Here is a 20505-nt window from a genome sequence, read left to right on the forward strand (position 1 = left end):
TTCCAATCTCAACTATTTGTGATTCTGTATGTGCTTCCATCCAGCCTCCACCTGAAAGAGATCTCTTCTCCAAAACAGACAGAAGAGAGTTTGACTTCTGCTTTTCATCCAGTAATAACATACACCTGATGTTCCACTGCTGCACAGAGCTACCAAATATGTATCAGGTGAAAAGCCAAGAACATTTAGACAAGCATCCCGCAAAAAGAAAATGTGCCATCCTCTGCACTCTGTTCCATTGGCTTAAGGCTGTTCATTTACCTAGTGAGAGACAAAGGACAGTTTTACATTTGTTCGTGCAAATAGAGAGATAGCCTGGACAGCAGAGGTGTCCACGAGCTACAAGAATTACATGGAGACTAACAATCCGCTTTGTACAAGACAGACTAGAGATTAACAGCCACAGCCAGATTCAGACTGTAGGTCTAAGGACCGAGGCAGACCCTAAAGAATCATGAACTGCCCATTATTCATTGCCTGCTATCAATAATAAAATGCCATCAGAGCCGACACAAAAACCTGCAGTGTTACACACTGGATCTGCTCTTCCTCTCCTCCCATTTCTACAATATAACAGAACTCAGTTACCACTCAGCAGCATTGTAATTAAATAATCAAAAAGCAAACAAATTTCACATCTGACAGTCCCCAGGAGAAAAGTGATATACATGAAAAAAGCATTTTAGTTTACTTAGGGCCATTCTGGTAACAACAAGCTCAGAGGGACATAATTAGTACCCTGCAAGCCAGCATATGAAAAGGTTTAATTTAACTGAGATCAGAACTAAAGAACAGCTATAGAAATTAAAAGTGAAGCTACAAATCCACACAGGACTGCCACAGCTAAGTGTTTTTATGATCAGGAATTCTAAAGTTGTAATTCGCATGTATTGCATTCTGATTTCTGCTTATCCAGAGGGGCAGGCGTTATTTCAGACCACCCTGGAATAGCTGACGTTAATCTGTAGCATCTGTGGGTCTTTAGCAGTTTTCCGTACCGTGCAGGAAGGGGCAGACAACACCAGGCGGGTTAATTCTTATTCTCCAACAAGTCTGAACTGGTGCCTCCCTCTTCAACATAACCTATGTTCTTCTGCACATTAAATCCCTATAATTACTTTGAAATGCTTCTGGTCAGGAGAAGAAAGTCCTTATATTATGGACATTCCAACTAAGTTTGTGGGGACAAAAAACCACAGGCTATGACAGCAGTCTTAATGGGAACATGATGTTGAGAACACAGACGACTAGTAGAGAAAGGGGAAAACAGCCCCACAAGATTTACCCTGTTGTGACCAATGGCACACGCTGGAAAGCAGCTTCTTTTACACTAACCCAGCCTAACAAGGGAATCCCCACAAAGAAAGATTCAAGTGTCAGCAAAGATTTAAGTGACGGCAGCCGGAGGTGACAGTATGGTCCTCACCTCAAGGCAAACTGGATGCCACCACTGTCCTGCATCAGACTGATGCCCTTCCCAGAGTTCTGTGGCCGATGTGGAATCCAGCACTAAATTTGTTTGAACTAAAGCTACATTTTGATAATTTGCATTATACTACAGGCATGCAAAAAAAATTCCAGGCAGCAAGTTGTTCCAGCACATTTCAATTTGGATCAGATAATCTTGAGGTCCTTTCCAACCCCAACCATTCTGTGACTCTTTTCAAATACAAAACAAAGGAAACACTTCAAAAAACACAATTAGTAGAGCTTTTGCTTCTCACTGTTAAGATTTGCTGCCATCAGGACAGCCCCTTCTGGTTGAAAAATGTTTATTGCTAGAGGTCACAGAATTGTCTCTCTCAAACAAATTAAGAAATAAATGGCAGTTGACGCTTCCAGATGTTGATTCATCCATCCGAGAGCTCCAACAATGCAAAGCAGCACACCTGCCTCTCAGGTGCACTGCAGGCCACAGCAGCCACCAGCTAACCCAGAATCCATCTTCACTCTCCTGTCACTTTGTTATCTGACTTCTCAGCCTTCTTCATAGTCACACCAAAACCCTCTTACTTCTCAAGCTTAAAAACAGATGAAAAACATATGAAAGTAACATTTGTCTGAGAAATCATTGATGTGCACAGTAGCCAGGTTTCCAGACTTACTATTTATTATTAGCAAAGTCCTCTTTGCTGCATGTGAAGCAAAGATTCTCCATGGATGAGATACAGGGATGAAAGAAGCTGATGGATTGGCACAAACATCACCATCTACAGAAACCAGTGCAACAGCAGAACGAGAGCACAACGCTGACAGGACCTCAAGGGCAACTTGGCAAAGCCCAGTATGTTTAACCCCCACACAGGTCAGTACACAAGAAATGCCAGCAACAGGGATCCAGTTTCCTTGCCAGGGAAAGCCAAGTTCTTGAAAGTCACTCTTTTTAAAGAGTTACTAAAGTGCTAGAGGTCTGTTTAGACAACTCTCAAGCGAAAGGCCATCATGAGCTACAGTGGAATATATCTGATATTTTATCTTGTCAGGATAACCTCTCGATAAAAAAAAAATAATAGATTTTTATTGAGCAATTATCCTTTTCATCTTTTCTTTTCACTGGAGTTTATGATGACTATTTACTGACCTCTTTGGGGAAGAAGCTGACATTTACTGTTCATACTATGCCTCTCTGATCTCAGATGTGGTCTCTACTATCACTACGTCCAACAGTGATTCTGGAATTTCAGAAGATGCTGTTACAAATTCACAGGACTAGCATTTGAAGCAGATGCACAGCATTTCACCTCGCAGACAGAGGACAAATATAATAACATACAATTAAAAAGAAAACCCACAAGAAAACTGTCCTCATTCTTTCTACTGCTCACTGGTTCTGTAGCACAGTCTTGACGATCATCAGCTCAGACACGGAGCTTTTATTACCTGCCTAATTTAATAGTGAGAAACAAATAAGCAGAGCAGTGGCCTAACAGTCCAAATCCAAACACACAAAATGTAAATAAAAGTTTTCCTGAAGCTTCCAACTCCTTCATGCAGTTCAGTTTGATGCATTAAATAATCAATTCCCAGATACTGGGCTTTTTTTAATTACATACAATGGATAAATTAAAACCAGAAGTTTGTAACCAGCAGCATTTCAAGTCAAGATCACATGTTTAGAACTTAACAGCCTCCTGAAGACTACGGATCTATGTAAACCCAGCCAAGCCTGGATGTCGCAGATTTACTTTTCAGGAGCACAAACTTCAGGAGAACAGTAAGCCAAATCATAGCCAGTCTGAGGTGGAAACCTTTTATCAAGGCTTCTTTTACCATTTTCTGTATCTAGAACAAAAAAGAAATGCAGAACACGAGGAGTGAGAAATTTCCTCCTCTTTTGTTTTTGGTATTCCAAGCATCAAACATTTAACCTTGGGATTAAATGGCCTGTGCAGGCCCTTAGCACAACATTAAAACCAGCTTTTCTGTTTATCCACATCATCCAAAGTGCAGGACAGCCCATGCCATCAGCGGCTAAACCAGCACAAACTGAATGTGGAACGTGAGTTTTCTGCCAGACTTCCGGCCTTTCAAATGTACTGGAGCAAGGTTCACCTGAGCTCTGCTGTTGGCAAGTAAAAAACTTTATAATAAAGTCATTACATGCATATTTACAAGTTCATTGATTCCTTAGGTAGGTAAACATGGTGGAGATGTTATATACAAATGATCATACCTCTGTCACTGAAGTCATCCACCAGCACTATCTCTGCTATCAGCTCGGGAGGGGAGCGGTTGAGGACACTGTGCACTGTCCGGAGGAGAGAGGACCATCCTTCGTTGTGGAACGGTATTATCACACTCGTGTTCGGCAGCTTCTCCAGGTACAGCTTATTCTTGCAGCTGGACATAGACAGAGTAAGTCAAAAGGCAGTGCCCCCAAACCCACCAGCACTTCCATATTAATTATCATCAAGTAACTTAGTTCATTCTTTACTCCTCAAATTGATTCAAAGTGCCCCCCCCCCAAAAAAAAAAAACCCATCAACTTCCAGGTCTTATTAGGCCAGTGTTTCCCTGATCTGGTCTACCAGGCCAAAAACACCTCCAAATGAAAGGAGGACTCTTAATGGCCAGTGACACTTAGCAACATAGAAAGACAGAGGGATATATTAGATGCTGAAGTTGCTTTTAAAGGAAACTCCATTCATAGCTTAAGATACAAAAGTCTCTAAAATACTTGTTTCCCCTGTCCTTATTCCCAAAAGGTCAGTAGGAAGAGGATTTTCTACAAAGTTGTTTCAGAAGTTAAATGTATCTAATCTAGGCGTTATCAGTACATTGGTTTAGCTCACTTATTCTCAGTTTTCAGAGAAGCAAACCACTCTAATCACATGTATAACTGTTGTCCAAATATTTTTAAACAAAAGGTGCACGAAGTAAGGATTTTGTGTGATGACACCTTCCCTAAACAGTCCCAGAAGTTCAAGACATTGTGAACAATACACTGAAGAGACAGGATCATTCCATGGTAAGGATTGCTCAATATAAAGAAACGCACCTGTCTCAGTAACAGATCAACCTCTATCAAAGAGTTCCTTTGTCATGCTGGACAATTATTTAAACCAGACTTTTCCTAAACAACCAATCTTGTCTTCCTCATTTTTTCAGCAGGACTGGTTTGACACGTGGGATCAGTTCTGCAGGCAGAAGGGAAGAAGGCTGGGCTTGGAACACAAAGCACTGCAGAACCTGGATTGAGCTGGGGAGATAGGTCTGCAGAGACCCCACCGACACCCCTTGAATTTGAGAGTATTTCCCTACAGCATTCATATCCTTGATTTTGAAGTAGGGTTAATGCTTAGTTGCATTGTGGGTGTGTTTTCAAGGTAGCTTGGTGAAGAAAATAGGAACTGCAGCAATAAGCGCAGTATTTATTTTCCTGCAGGTGTGGCTCCAAGTAGAGTTTGAACCTTGTTAAACAGGTAACAACTCAGGCCATGCAGCAAACAACTGTGCCTAAAAAACACCCAGTAGCTGTTCACCACTGGGCAAGAATCTATCCTACTCCTAGAACCCCGCATACTCAGTGCGGAACAGAAGCGGCTGCATGAACAAAGATAGTTAGAACACATTGACGATGCTGCCAGCAGGGCAGGCTGCGTCCCCTGCCCAACACCAAACCTCTTGCCCAGCCTGCACCAGAGCCCATTTGCAGATGTTCTCCTGCCAGCACCCAGTGAGGCTTTTGCTACGTGCACAGCACAGAGCACGTACACGTATGTGCTTTAATTCCCCCCTGTTCTCCGGAAGGGCTGATGGGAACGGAAAGCGGCTTTGGCAGCGGCAGGTTTTTTCCCAGTACCTTTCCCAGGGAATGGAGAAGGATGCACTGATGTTGTACAAGCTCAATAAATCCGTGGCTACAGGAAGTTACTCTGGTGCCTGCGTGAAAGGACAGTAGCTTATTCTGAGTCTAATGAATTGTCTTGGGGTGCTGCCAAGAGCTTGCAGGCTCTGGCTGCAACACACAGATGCAAGATGCAAAATTAAGCTGCAAGGGCTGCTTTCATCCAGCCCTTGGCATTGCAATCTTAACCTTCTTCCAAGATAATTCTGTTCCAATATGAAACAAGAGCCCCCAAATCTCTTCTAACTCTTCTTAAACTGAAATTCTCATTTTACGACTAACTTTAACAAGTAGGAAACTTTAGCTATTAAGTTTAACCATTAAGCATGGAGAGAAATTGTTTCCCTCTAGCTACCACATCTACAATTGCTTTACAAGACCTGCAAAATTAGTATTTAATATTAAAAAACCCAGAAGCACTTCGAAATGTTAGCAGGGAAAGACATGACTATTAAAGTGTTGTATGTGTGCACCAGGCACATCCAGTACCTGCGCTCCCCCAGCCTCTCGACTCCCACAGTTAACAGAAAGCAGAGGTGACACACTATTTGCTATACAAAGGTCCTCACAAACCATCTCAGCAGTGAGCAAACACACTGGCAGCTTTTCTGTCCTTCCCCACCCAGGCCAGCTGTTGGGGAGAGCTGCAGCTATAGCCCCAAAGCTTAGGACAGGACAGCTGCTGTGTTTTTCCCCAATTCACCTTCTCCTTACACTCTGTGCTGTCTGCAGGCACATCAACAAACAACATCATCTCTACTCTCTTCCCATATGTAAAAGGCTGGGTAAAGTAAGCTCCTTTCTAGAATGCTCTTTATGGGTTTCATCTCAGCCTAACTTCATTACAAATTGTCCTCATCAACCTCCTAAACGACAAAAAACATCCCATTTCAAGTATTTCTCTTTTAATAGGCACCAGGAATGAACAACAGACCTTTTCAGCCATGAGTTCCTTTACTGCAAATCCCCACTATATGTAACTCCACTCTCTGCCCAGCTAATCCCAGCATCCATTATACACACGCTGTTTATCCTTTCCTTGAGACCCCCACAATTATGACTCTCTACACTGGGGGAAAGGATGTGTCAAGCAACAAACAAACCAGCTGCAGCGGCATCATTAATCACAGCTTAAGCTGTTGACGACCCAGACACTTGACTTATTAATTTTAACTGGGGACTGGAGTTCGAAGTTTCACATTTTAAAAAAGTTTACATAGCAGAATTAGCAATGAGGAGTCAGCAACTTCGGGAAACAATGGGGAATGTGGTGTAACAAATACTCAAGGAAATACTGGCATTGCCTGATGTTTAAATTCTCAGTGCCCACAGCAGCCCCTGCAAATGGAGGCCAGGTGTAATTTCGGTTAGCCAGCTCAAACTGTGTTTCCTAGAACTTGAGTATGGGCTGATCCACAAGCATCTTCAGTTACTTGATTTATCTCTACGTTTAAACATTTCAACTGCATGCCTAAAATATTTATGGAGCCATACACACTGTTCTGGTTCATAAGCATATATTGAGAAAAGGTGTCAAGGCAGAGTATTTGATTAGTTTGCTGTGACAGCTGAAGAGAGATTCTCTCAAATGTGCAGCTAACAAATTATAAAACCTGAATACTGGAAATCTCTCATGAATAAAGTGGATGTTGAATTCAAATTCACTAAATTGTCATAAAAATGGCTTTACACAAACCAAGTTTCTGTTCCAATATCTAATGATGCTTTCAGATTAAGAACTGCACAAATAGTATCTAAAAAAACCTCTCAGCTTTGTATAAACAAGGGTTAAGTCCCAACTGAAGCACTTTCACTAATGAAAAACTCCTGGTTTGCACAAAATCCAGTTTGACACCATCCAAAGGGATAATGTCCAAAAATAGATGAACTCAAAAGCCAGCACTCAATTGGAACTAGTTTGTACTCTTAAAACCTGATAAGTTTTTATGAAGAAGAGGGTCTAAAACTAATCTATGAATTTGAAAGACTTCTGATAGAACTCTTCATACACAGTTGAGTGGAGGCTCTCAAATCTTGTTCTGCTCCTGAGCATTTCACGCTCATTTCCAGCCAGCGGCCCACGTGAGAACTGGACAGAGTGTTCAGTGACACAGTCATCACCGGACATTTACATCATTTTCCACTACAGAAAGAACCAGCTCCACCTCATTAGGTGCTCAAAGCTGCTGGTTGTGTTAGTGGGCTCAGGAATTGAACGGTCACATTGGGAGAGCTGAAGGAAGCAGCCAGCTCTGGGGTAAGTTCCAGATCTCTTCTGCACAAGGCTGCAAGTTTTTGGTAATTTTAAGTCTTTCAGAATCAGAAGTTTGTTTTGTTTTGTTTTTCCGCAGTTTTAGTCTGAATTTCCCATTGCAATTACTATACACTGTCCTTTATTAAGGAGACAGCAGGACCCAGCTGTGAAAGGACTGTGTTTGATGAACAAAGTTACAAGAGTCCATAATAAAAAGAGAGCACACTCCTGTAGATGCGGTAATTTAGCACTTGGGAACTTTCACTCATAGAAATGCAAACTAGATACTCACTTTGGATGTCTGATGTCTGGAAGGGAACGATTCAGAGAAATTTTATCACTCACAAAGATATTAAAGCCATTTTCCCTGTATGCTTGGTCCACTCGCTCTGCATCAGTCATTGGGTAAGGTTTTCCCTGCTCTCCATTTCCTGTGGATAGACAGAAAGTAAACATGCATCATTACTACTAATTGGTACTTAACTGGCCAGAAACTAATCCACATATCAGAAGAACAGCGGTCATCTTATAGCCATTTGAAAATCCCTTCATTAGTTTTGTACTCTATGTCATATTTAGCACTGGGTCAACCATGTCAACCTAACAACTTTATTTGATAAGCAGTTTTGCTCCAAAACACTCAGCTGTGTAAACTGTAGAAGTTAAAAGTCTTCCTTCTAACATCAGAAACGGATGAAGGGGCTACGGCAACACTGTGGAGGATCTATAGAGCATTTTTTGTTTCACTGCAGGAAGAATAAACGTGAACACCTCATCACTGTTGCTTTTTTCAGCACAGATAGACATGTATATTGAACAATGTGAGCTCTGGAACAGAGGAGGTAGAGCCCTTGCAGACACACCAGTGTAAAGCTGCGATGTTCAAAATGAGCACTTTTATGTGACTCAAGGGAAAAATCCAGAACTATGGAATAAAACTTTCATGTTTGTTATAGTCTAGAACATTCTTCTTATCCTCTGGATCTCCTGGTTTTGGGAGAGGTACAGGTATGTGGGGTTTTGTAAGTTAAAATAAAATAAAATAAAATAAAATAAAATAAAATATCAATACTGAACCTATTCTAAAATTACCAAGATATTACCAACATATTTTCACCCCAAAATGGTTAATGTGGATTTGAGGAGGAAGGCTTTAATTGGGATTAACACATAATAACTGCAATAACTGTTGCATCATATCAAGAACATCATCTTGACCCTGAAAGTTGAACACGCTGTTCTGCACTCAGTCTACCAAATAAATGCAAAGTAAATTACAATCTGTATTAAAACATTTTCCTAGGAATGTTACGTACCTACACGCTCGGAGTCCCTCCTTATAGCATCTTTGTTATGCCAGTCCTTTATCCTTTGTCCATCACCAAAGTAAGGGTCTTTCTTTTGCCTCGCGTATGATACCTTTTAAACAAAAGATTGGATATATTAAATATAGAACACATGAAACCTTTCCTTAACAGCCTCCCCTTCCTGTTAGAGGAGATTAAGCATCTTCTTTACGGTAAGACAAGCAAGCAGTTCTACCCTGGAAGGGGTGAGGAGGAAGAAGCAAGGTTTGCTTGCCCACAACAGTACTTTATCTATAGCTGTTAAGTGATATATTTTTCAGGGCACCATCTTGTATGCAGACCAGTATTCTTAATCAGGGAATCTATTAAAAACTCCCATTTTCATTTTGAAAACATCCAATACAACTCACATCCTATTTAATTAACAATAAAGCTGTAATGGGAGACTTATTGCAGGATCATTATTAATGAGCACACTACTATACCTGAATAAAATCAAAATAAGATTTAAAAGGTCATTTGTTAAGACTCTTGCTGCTCAACTTAAAAGCAAATTTTACACAAGGCATGAGTATGCTCTGAACCCAATTAGAGCTCCTCTTTTCATGATGTTGTTCCTAAATTCAAAAGCAATGGGTGCTTTGGGAACAAGCTAGCAAATGAAAGATGAGGTGAATTCGGGATCAAAGAGACTATGGTGTGTGGAAAGAAAATCATCATACATTTCAAACACTGACATGCCCAAAATCTAAGGGAAAATATAAATATATAAGTAGGTTTTAGGGTCAAGAAAATAACATCTTCTCTGAGAAGGCGTTTTCAACTATGTTGCAATATGCTGGTAGAGTTTGAATGCAAGTCATTTGTAGCATTACAAAGACCATAGAGGTTTTTCCCTTTTAATTCCTCATGACCTGCAGAGAGAACTCCACAGGCTAGAACTTCCTAGAAACCAAAAATAAGCTTTTGCTCCTTGGAGGGCAAGACGTTTAAAGTCTCAGTAATGGGTCAATCAAACCAAACAACCACCAAAAAGCAGTGGTTGGCATAGTAACCCTGCAAGGTTATCAAGCATCTTTAGCATCTGGGACACAAACATCATTTGCCTGACTAGTTAAATCACAAACTCATTTTCATGCCTAGATTTGTCTTGGGAAAATAGGACATTCAGACATTTTTCTTGTTATTCCAAGGCACCAGACTTCAGGCTGACACAGTTGGCTGCAGCCTGACAGGTGAGCTCTGGCGAACCTCGCTGAGAAGGTTTTGCAGGTTATCCTCACCCCATCACCCCCTTCTAAAGCAGCCAGCGGGAAGGGAGCCCTGGGTCTTACCTTCCCAAACCACCAGTGCCGACAGGTTTCGGCTGAGATGTCCAACTGAACTAGAGCGGCTGAACGCAGGTACGTGCTCCGATGCTGTTATGGGTGGTGACCCTCAGCAAAGGAACTGCATGAAAACCTGGAGTTGTGCTGGTTACTACCATGCCAAAGTATAAACCAGTGGTCTAAGGCTAATAGAGCTCCGTCTGACTAAAAGCTGGCTTGTGAACTATTAGGACTATTTTCTTACATAAGAGATTTTAAATCAATCTAGATCCTTTCAAACATGCATCATAAAATGATTTACACTTGGCTTCTTGGCATTTTGCAGATAGTAACGTACCTGGCAGAAGTCAAGTTTCATCCATGAAACCAGACACTCAGTTACACATTTCAATTAACTACCATCCATACTCGGAGCACTCCCCTTCCTGCTCCCTGCCATGTAATTCTCTTTTCACTGAAGGAGAGCTGATGGGCACTCGGGATAGACAAGAAATCAGTCACAAGTCACACAGCTAGTTCATAATCTGAACAAGTATTAACAAATTTCCATTTGTGCCACCTGCAGCTAACAAGGATGTTCTCTGAAAAATACTTATGATGTAGGAAGAAGGAGGGGAAGGAACTCTCAGGGTGGCAGGGGAAGGGCAGGACCACACTATGGAATGTGATTAAGAGTGGTAAAAACCAGATAACCACCAGAAAAGGCTGGTTAGCAAGAAAGGACAGTTAGACCCAGGAAAAGAGTGATGACTTTAAGAAAACCCTCAGCAGAGCTATATTTTGATGGTGTACTTGATTTCTTTCATTTACCTCATGGGTCCTTAATTTTCTTCATTATCTGTTCTTTTATTTTCTACCCTGATGAAGTTATATGAATCAAAAGCAATAACTCATTTTTATGTTGTTAGTTACTGTCCCTTCAGCCCATGAACTCCTCTGAATCCTTTTGTTCAAATGCAGAAACTGGCAGTGTACTGTCCTGAATTTCACTCTACAAGAACTAGGATGTAAAATGAAGATTGCCACAAGCGATCCAATGTCTTCAGTCCACCTCTGACCGCATGTGTTGAAGACCTGCAGTTGCTGAGGGAAAGAGGTTTCATGAGAGGCCCTGCAAAAGTCTTCAGACTCCCATCATGAAGGAACAGGCAAGTTCAGCTCCAGAGCAGCAGAGCTGGGGTGAAGAATCACTCTCCCCTTTTCTGGAGAGGCTCCTGACCACCCCTGAACTCAACAGATATAAATACCAGCCGAAATTGCTTATCCTGCCTTGTGATTTTCTAGCCATTCCATTAAACACCACTGTTCTTACGCGAATTTCTACCTGCTGATAAAGCAAAAGTACATTTAAGTGTCAAGATGAGTGTGTGAGTCAGGAACTAAATGTGCAAGAAGGCACTGGGAGGGCAAACTGAACATAGCAGGCAGCAGCACTTGTGGAGCAAACCTGAGGCTGGTGTCAGCAATAAGACCACAGAGCACCTTGAAAAACATACCAAGGATATGCCAACACCAGCCAGAAAGCTCATGTTTGCTCCACCGCAGGAGGCTGCCGCTGCTTCTGCATAGCGGGCGCGAGCAGCGGTGGTTTGCGAGGCTCCCTTGGGTGCGGTGAGCCAGGGCACGGGGTGGCGAGGGGCAGGCAAACCAAGCCCAGCATCCACCTGTGGCTCCGGCCGAATGCTTGCCTGAGTAATTTATGCAAACTCTGACTTCTGCCAGCTCTGTGAGCAGGTCTGACAGCTGCACGACAGACAGTAGAAACAGCAGCTTGGTTATTTTTGATGTAAAATGGATCAAATTTTTAGCTCCACAAAGCAGCCGCCCCGTGCTGCTGTGACAGTCCAACACCTCTACTTATTTGGCCACCACAGTGGTTTCTAATTTTTCAGACAACAAGCCACCCTCCCAATCATCCCCACTAAATAACCCACAGAGCACACTACCATTCTGTGAGATGTTTTGCCTCTGTTTTGCAAGGTCCCCGCTTTCCAGGCCTGCTCACCAGCCAGTTTCCTCTCCAGGATACTCCCCTGCCAGGAAAAGTCCTGGAAAGCCCTTGCAGACCAAGCATCCCCTTGCCAGGAGAGTTTTGCCAGCTTTCTGAGCACTAGGCTTGTGCACAAGTGTCATACTGGGCAAAGGAACAGCTGGCAAATCTGAAACCTCAATATTTGAAGTCTCTTTTGTCTCCTGTTTATAGCATTCTGGACTGAATGAGCACACCAGAACTGTTTACAACACCATTATCACTTCTGCTATTTGCTGTGATTTGACACATGTGAACACCTTACCAGCAGTTACTGCAGAAATCCCACCCAGCACTGAAGACGAGTGTTGTAAGAGCGTCTAGGGGCTAGGTGTAAAAAAGAGACACACACATTGGGACTCAAAGGCTCACGACACCCACTCTACACGCAGGAACCCAGCACACACATCAAAAGAAAGAATTCAGTCATGTGTAAACTTTAAACTAAGCAAGAGGGGAAACTATGGAGTACGCGCATCAGTTATCCAGACCTTTCCAAACTGTAGTGTTGGACTTCGGACGCACACAGAATATGAGTTATTGATCTCTTAAGTCCTGTAAGGAGCCTCTTCCTTAGCTGGCAGTCCTGGAAACTTTAGAAAGACTGAATTTTCTTCATGTTTGCACTGGCAATGTAAAATGAGGACTGTGTAGGGTGACTTATATGTTCCTCTGCCTGCAATGCTCATGATGCTACTGCCCTGTACAACTAAAACCAAACAAGATTCACACAAGATAAGCACAACATTAATCTCCATTGGATCGACATACCTCTTGTTAAATGATTTTTAAAATCCTGAAGGCTAGATGTTGCTGCAGATGGTCATGACAGACATGCTGCATTCTGGAGCATTTTTGGTCTTTGGTAGAGAAGTTATATTAGTCAATCCAATTCAGAAATGTTCCATTAAACTTAATTCAACCTGGGTAAGTGTTAAGGGGGTTGAGTATTTCTAATTGCATCCTTTGCAAGCAAACTTTTAACACTTATATTGGTTTTGCAGGTCGCTATTAAAACACATCTGACAAGTCTGCTCTGAGTCACTGACAGGTTCCAACAACAATGTCTGAATGTTAATTTTGAAGTGACTTTCAGTGCTAGAAAATTAATATCAGCGTCTTTGCTTCAGTGACCTTGCCAGCACCCCCGATCTGCACAGCCCCGAAGGGAAGGCGCAGCGGCAGCAGGCTGATTAGCATCGCATTTCTTGCTAAGAATCACACTCTCAAGACCAGCATAATTCCAGCAGACCACCAAAACCAGTCAGTGCGAATGACAAAACATTGCCTCCCCCCTCCCGACTGCAATTTTTATGCTCATGTCATCACTATTAGCAGAGCAGTGTGTAAATTTGTGGGCAGCTTGCCATCACGGGCAGAGGGAAGATGCGCATCTCAGCGCCCAAAGTCCCTCTCACTGGGAAAATGGGCAGGCTGATGACATTGATGTCAGTTTTTCCCTCTTTGTAAAAGATGTCTGAGCTCTAGAAATCCAGACACAGCGCACAGGGACCAGAATGTTGCTTTTTTTAGTGGTTTCCTTCAAGGATGCTGCATGGGATTTGACTCAATTATGCAAATTGCTTAACTTGATGATACCCCTTCAACAGATGCTCTAGACTGGGATATCTCAATCTGCCAAACACAGCAAATTTCCTAGGACTGACTTTATTAAATAAGCATCTCATTGTGGGGAGCTACGTCTTACCTGTGATGCTGTATCGCATGTCAATTTGCACTTCAATGCTAATTTCTTAATAATTCTAGTTGTATGGCAGGAGGCACAACATTTTTCTCCAAACCTCACCAGCGCATCCCCCTTGTCTGTGTTTTAACTGTGGAATACAGTGACCACTGTTTGAACGGCGCAGCTATCAACACCGCATCGTTAGCGTAAATTTGCATTATAGATCTGGATTTCTGTCCCTACAAAACAGGTCAGCATGGCTATTGCCTTTGCAATTTTCTGTTTTGCTCTACCTTTGCTTCTCATTTTGCAAAAATTTCTTCACTTTTTGAAATGGACAGTCGTAAAAAACAATGCCAAAAGGAGATTTCAAAGCATGAAGAATTCATCATGATTACTTAGTCAAGCTATGAAAGCGCACCAGCCATCGAATCTTATCCATTAAATTCTACAGCAAGCCCATGAGTTCTATTTCAGCTCACGCACAGTTTCTTCTCCTCAAGAACTGGAAGTTGTTTACCACTAAGGAGTGATTACTTCCCCAGCAATATCTTCAACTAATCGCCTGTCTGTTTCCATCCTTCATTTTTTAAAAACTGAAAATGAATTAAAGTAGAAAGGCATATTAAGCAATACATCAAAAATAGATTTAGACAGATTGCTGTAAACAAGCCCCTTCTGTTGTCTACCATGCTGTTACTTAACACGCCGCCAAAGCAATTGATCAGCATTCAAATGCCAAATGCACAAAAATGGAATTTTAATCTTTTGTTTAATCACTATTTAGCGTGCCTGGCTCCAGCCAGAATAAAAGAAGAAGGGATGGAGATGTAAGCCAAGAGTTTTCTGTACTCAAGTCAAAAAGATTTGCTGAAGTGCATACACTAATCATAATGCTGTAGACATTTCAAACACTGTTCAAACACTTTAAAACAAAACAAAACAGCAAAAACTAAGGTGTTATAATCAGACCCAAGAAGCTATGGCCTTTGGAGACTGTTTATAGGGGGCATCTGTTCCATCCTAGGTCTCTTCATTTACCCCAGCTCCTCAGCAAGTATATCTTGCATTTATATCCTACAGCGAGTTGCCAAATATGACAAATGAATCCAGAAAAACAACAGGAAAAGATACAGCAAATAGAAACCATCCCTCTATTTATTAGGTGTTCTCAGTGGAAGTCTCCAGTGTGTGCACTTTGGGTGCAACCTCATTGTCATGATCTGTGCCACAGCAAAGCAGAAATAAGAAACGTATATATAACCAGCTTCTCTTCAACCTTCCAAAACCTAGAGCACATGAGATGCTTCAGAAGGCAGAACATGTGAGAGAAGCCACGTCTGGCAGAAACTGGGAGAAATCACCCCTCACTGCAGCAAGAAGCCCAGGTTTTAATGACGGTGGGACCATCCATGGTAAATGTAGGTAACCCCTCCATAAATAAATAGATATCAAGTCCTATTGCACCATAGTTTATCAGAGCTCTATTAGCATGTGTTGAACAACAAATTGGTACAACACCCACACACACAGTGCAAACAGCCTCCGTCCTTCGTACAGGCATGAAAACAGCTGAGACTTTCAGATGATCTAATGAAAAACATCAGCTGGAGGCATTTGACCCAGGCCAGGAAGATAAGCATAACCTGGCTTGGGCAAAGCACTTCATTTACTGGAACAGGAGATAGGGTACTACTATAAAAAGCAAGCTGCTAAAAGCCTTGTCATGAGAGCTACCCAAGTATTTTCAAAAGGTTAATTTTTTAAGCTATTTTAGCCCATCAAAAATTTAAAAGCTACATTAGCATAATCCATACCTTCAGCATTTCAGGAACTATTAAAAGGCAACACAGGACTAAATGGCAGCACATCATGTGGAACGATTAAGTGCTTTCAAAGACAAAAAAAGCCAAGTATGTCTTCAAAGCTGTGTTGTGACTCAGATCCAAACAACAGGTTCGAACCAGACCTAAAAGTCTCCTGCACAATGCCATGATGTTACCATTTGGTCATCATCCTCTTCTTTCCCATCTGGAACACGAGTGGCATTGAAATCCACGTGTTCAGATTTGTGCTTTTATTTCTATGAGAAAACCACATGTTGGGGCAAGGAAATAATCTGTCCGCTTCCTTCAGAAAGAGCCAAAGTACTGTGGGCACTTCTGGATCAGTCCTTACCCCGTGGCAGACCATTAAACCACAGCTAGACCATTAAACCACAGCTAGACCAGAACCAGCTGAACAGGGCAGCATGTACGGACACAATGCAGAGCCTTTTCTGCAGGACACCCAGGGACACTTGGCAGCTGCTTGTAGAGAGACTGAACAAATATGTTCCCTGCAGAACATCAGGCATGCAGCTCCTTGGTGGACAGGACAACCTACTGCTTAAGCATTTAAGAGATTTTACCTGGCTGTGTACTTCTTAATGCAGAAAGCTTTTTGTATCAAGTGCTAGTGCTTCAACTGAAGCTTTTCTACCTCTCTTTAAATTCCTTGAGCTAACAAGTTTAATTCAACCTCATTTGCTGAAAAACCCGTAGCACAATTTTATCTAGCAAAAAGTCCAGGTAGATCAGCCAATTAAAGCCTGAAGACATCAGCTGAGGACAGCAACGTAACATCCAGCTTGGTCATCAATCTCTACCAAACACCTCACACTTTTCTTCACTCTCCCTTGGAAATAATATTATGGTCTTTCAGTGTTTGCTGTTCTGAACTTACTGTTCATCTAATTCAACCCAAGCCTCCAAATGCACAGAATCTTTCCAAAGTCTTGGCACAAGCACCAAGCAGTGAGTTCTTCCTGGGGTTTTCACACACCTTGTGATAGCACAGCAGCTCCAGTCTCTTCTTTCAGCGGTTAAAAACCCAGCTGGTCTCGTTTCAGACTTGGGGACAGGAGCCATTGCTTTAATTTGCCCACAACAGCTTTCTCATTTTTTCTGTTCACCAAAATGCTCACAGCCCTTCCCATCAGAAATGCTCCATTTCCCACACAGCAGCGTGTCTCAGGGATCTGCAGAAAGCGGTGGAATAAGCTCCTGAAGGCATTTAGTTGCATCAGAAACCTCCTCATGCTCCCTCTCAAGCAACAGGCGTGTTTCTTTGAGCTCGCTTTAACATACAGCAAAGCCCTCGGGTCAGGACGGGAGACACAACCTGTTACTCACCCGGACTGAGGTTTTGACATCAGATACATCAGGTAGGAAAATGTAGGCAAAAGTCATCTCTGAACTGCCATTCCAAACGAGATTAAAGATTTCCCACCCCTCCCACCTTTCCCGTCTGCTTCACATACTTTCTGGAAACGTAAAACCAGGTGAACTTTCCTGAGGAACCAGCGTACATGTGGCATTTTATCGTGGCTCCAAGAGCTGGTTTTTGACCGCAGCTCCTGGTGGAAGCTCCGAGGTGGACATTGTTTTCCACAGCATCCAGTGCTATCTGAACGTGTCTTAAGTACAAGCAGCCTTAGGTTCAATGAAAGAAGAGCAAACAGGCTCGTTTGGAGATCATTTTGAGAAACAGACATTTAATACAGAACCTCCCAGGTGTCTGCATGTATCCACGCTCCATTTAACAGGAGCAAACGCACACAAGCTGTAGTGGTTTCCTATAAGGACACACTTCACAACACCATTTCTGAAATCTGATTTACCAATTACATTTACAGATTATGCTGCATATTCAGCAACACTTGACTAATCTGCATTAGGATTTAATAAAAATGCAGGATACAAAACCTAGTAATTCCATCATTTCCATGAACTCCCTGTACTCAAACCACAAACTCTTGATCAGATTATAGGAATGTTAAACCAATCAAGGATTGCTCAGCTGAACACAACTTCCAAATAGTTTGAATACTGGCCATACTAGCAAAAATTCAGAAACCTCATTAAAGATAAATGACAAAAATCCCATATATCCTCAATGCAAAAATACTACACAGAGTGACATTCACAGCACTTAGACAACCAGGACAAGATCACAACAGCTTGGTGCTGCACACAGGTGGACCTGGCAAATGTGTGACTGCAAATTTGACTTTGTTTAGTTTACAAAAAAACAACAAAGAAACAAAAAGCAGACAAACAAACAAAAAAAACAGCATTTGTAATGATTTGCATTATGAAAGATCTACAACAATTCATGCACTCCATAAAATGGAACCTAACTGGATGGGCACCGGGTCCTTGGGAAACCCTGATGTAACTCCTGGTACAAGCTGGTGTAACTGGTATAAAATAGGGGGTGGCTGCTAATGCTGCAACAATCTTTGGGGTGAGGGCAGGACAAAACCCACCTGCCAGATACCCGAGGGGAAAAGCCTAAACATTTTCCATAAGGCTGACAAATGAAGAGAAAACCACTCAACTTTAGAGCTTTCCAACGTGCAAACTATCCAACAAGGACGCCTTGCACTTTGTGATAGAGAAAGGCACAAGACAAGAGACTGCATTATGTTTTCTGAGGTAGGATGAGCAAGGCAGTTTGAAATCTTGCCAAGAGTTATAGTTTGTAATAGTTAACAGAAGTGATATGGGTTTTGCCTGGAAAAGCACTGACTTAGAAAGGTCAATACCACTATTCCAAGATGCTCCAAAAAGGTAAAACATTTACTGCTACTGAAAACTATATACAATCCACAGACAAGCTATGTGACAGATATGACTCAAAAACCAAAATAAAAACCATAATTCCCATTTAGTTGTGTGCCAGGTACTGAGATGTTGTGTTTTATGTCAGCAGACAGAGAGCTTCCCATAGCAAGCTGCATATCAAACTTAGAAATTGCTTTTTCACCAATGAGTTTTGAAAGATACAGGAAAAAAAACTCTGTATTTTAGCTTTTCTCTTGAGCCCTTATCCATCATTAGAAGCTACACATAAAATTACAGAAATCTCACTTATCTGAAGTTTGAAAGCGGGCACAATCTGACCAAGAAGGACAATGTCACCTGCCAAAAAATCAGACCTCATGATGTCAAATCATCTCCCAGAGGCATTCACCTGTCAGGACAGGACGGGGTCCCCAGACACACTGCGGCAGCTCGTCCTGCTCACATCACAGCTGCGGTTTAACAACCTGTCCCTGCAGTGTGGCCGGTGACGCAGGAGCTCCCCTGCTGAATAGACACTCAGGCCAAAAGGATTGTAGGGACACCTTAAGAGGCTTACAGGTATTTTCAGAGGTTATTTTCCCCCAGTTGTCTCCTGTTACCAGGAACAATACCATGCTCACGTAATACTTAAACATTGCTTGAGCAAAATAGTTCCTGCTAACTCCAATAAAGCAAAGAGAATCACGAGCATTTTTCTGTTTTATTTTCCACATTCTTCACTCCGTACTTCAGTGCTGAAACTGCTTGCTTGCCTCCAAGTCACTGGGCAACCAACAGTACCCGTAACAATCACCATGACAGCTTTCGAAAATCATTGTTTTCAATAAGACATTTACAATTACTTCAGGTGGAGCTCTGGAGGAGCTGACCTTTTGCTTTGATTCCTGCTTCACACTGTTCACATCAGTCTCAGCACAGCTTTTTCTTAGCAGCGATGCAGCAAAACCACATTTTCCTGTTTTTCAGCAATGAAATACCACTATCTTCCTTTTAGCTATTTTAAGCATTTTTAAAGTAAATTCTCTACCAGCTTTCTATCAGCCTTGATGCTTCTTGACAGTGTTATGTTAAACTGAAAACATCAGCACTAAAAAGCAACATTTAACATGTCACTTCTTCCCAAGAAGTTATTTAACTGCTGCTCAGACAAGCAGGACATAGCACCCAGCAATAGCAAGCGCACAGATCTACGCCAGGATTAATTACTCTCCTCTCAGAATCAGACGTACTGCCATTACTCCAGCTACTCAAAAAACCAGAGCCACGCTACCTCCAATTTCCCCATGTTTACCCTGTCAGCTCATTTGATGTACTCGTGCTTCGTTTGCACCTCTGGATTCTCCCCGTACAGCAGGCAGCAGGCACAACTCCTGCCCTTGGTGGCGAGGAGTGCACAACAGCTGGGCAACAGCTGGAGGAGACTCTTGTGTCATTATGGTGTTCCTCTAAGCAGTTCTCACCAGGAAGCACAAGCCGCAAATTGAGACCGGCCACAAGCTGCATTTTCCCCACCGGGAACAAAAAGCCAAGCACAAAAACCCCAGCTTTAGTCTTCAACCTCTTCTAGGAAACCAAGCTGCCACAGATGGGTTGCAAAGATGACTTGCAGAACATTCACACCACACGACTAAGGACTAAAACCCCACCATTAACCGTATGGGGAAGGTTATCCCATGGAAAGCATTTGGAACCTTAAAATTTATTGTGCTCACAATAACGGATAGAGACTTCTCACCAGCTAAGAGCTGAAGTGCCAAGTGTGCATACACAGTAAGAGAGCGTCTATCAGTTTTTTGCCACTCCTCCCTCCACAGGGAAGCATTGGCAGAACTCCCTGCATACTTGTGTGCACCGTATGTGCCAGCTGGTCACACTTCCCAGGTTTAATACTCCTCTTCTAAGCAAGCTCCTCAATGGGTTCACAT

At 42.3% G+C, this 20505-nt stretch overlaps 1 protein-coding gene across 1 annotated transcript in view; it reads right to left on the reverse strand.

Moving 5' to 3' along the window:
* Nucleotides 1-20505, reverse strand: part of GALNT10 (polypeptide N-acetylgalactosaminyltransferase 10) — an 83858-nt gene that overhangs the window by 35105 nt on the left and 28248 nt on the right. Inside the window, exons 2-4 of the mRNA XM_065029721.1 lie at nucleotides 8918-9020; nucleotides 7894-8032; nucleotides 3674-3840 (exon numbers count right to left, since the gene is read on the reverse strand). Of these exons, the coding sequence (XP_064885793.1) occupies nucleotides 3674-3840; nucleotides 7894-8032; nucleotides 8918-9020 (409 nt within the window). The remainder of the gene's footprint in view (nucleotides 1-3673; nucleotides 3841-7893; nucleotides 8033-8917; nucleotides 9021-20505) is intronic.

This window comes from Columba livia, chromosome 14 (genome assembly GCF_036013475.1).
Source record: "Columba livia isolate bColLiv1 breed racing homer chromosome 14, bColLiv1.pat.W.v2, whole genome shotgun sequence".
NCBI classification, from domain to species: domain Eukaryota; kingdom Metazoa; phylum Chordata; class Aves; order Columbiformes; family Columbidae; genus Columba; species Columba livia.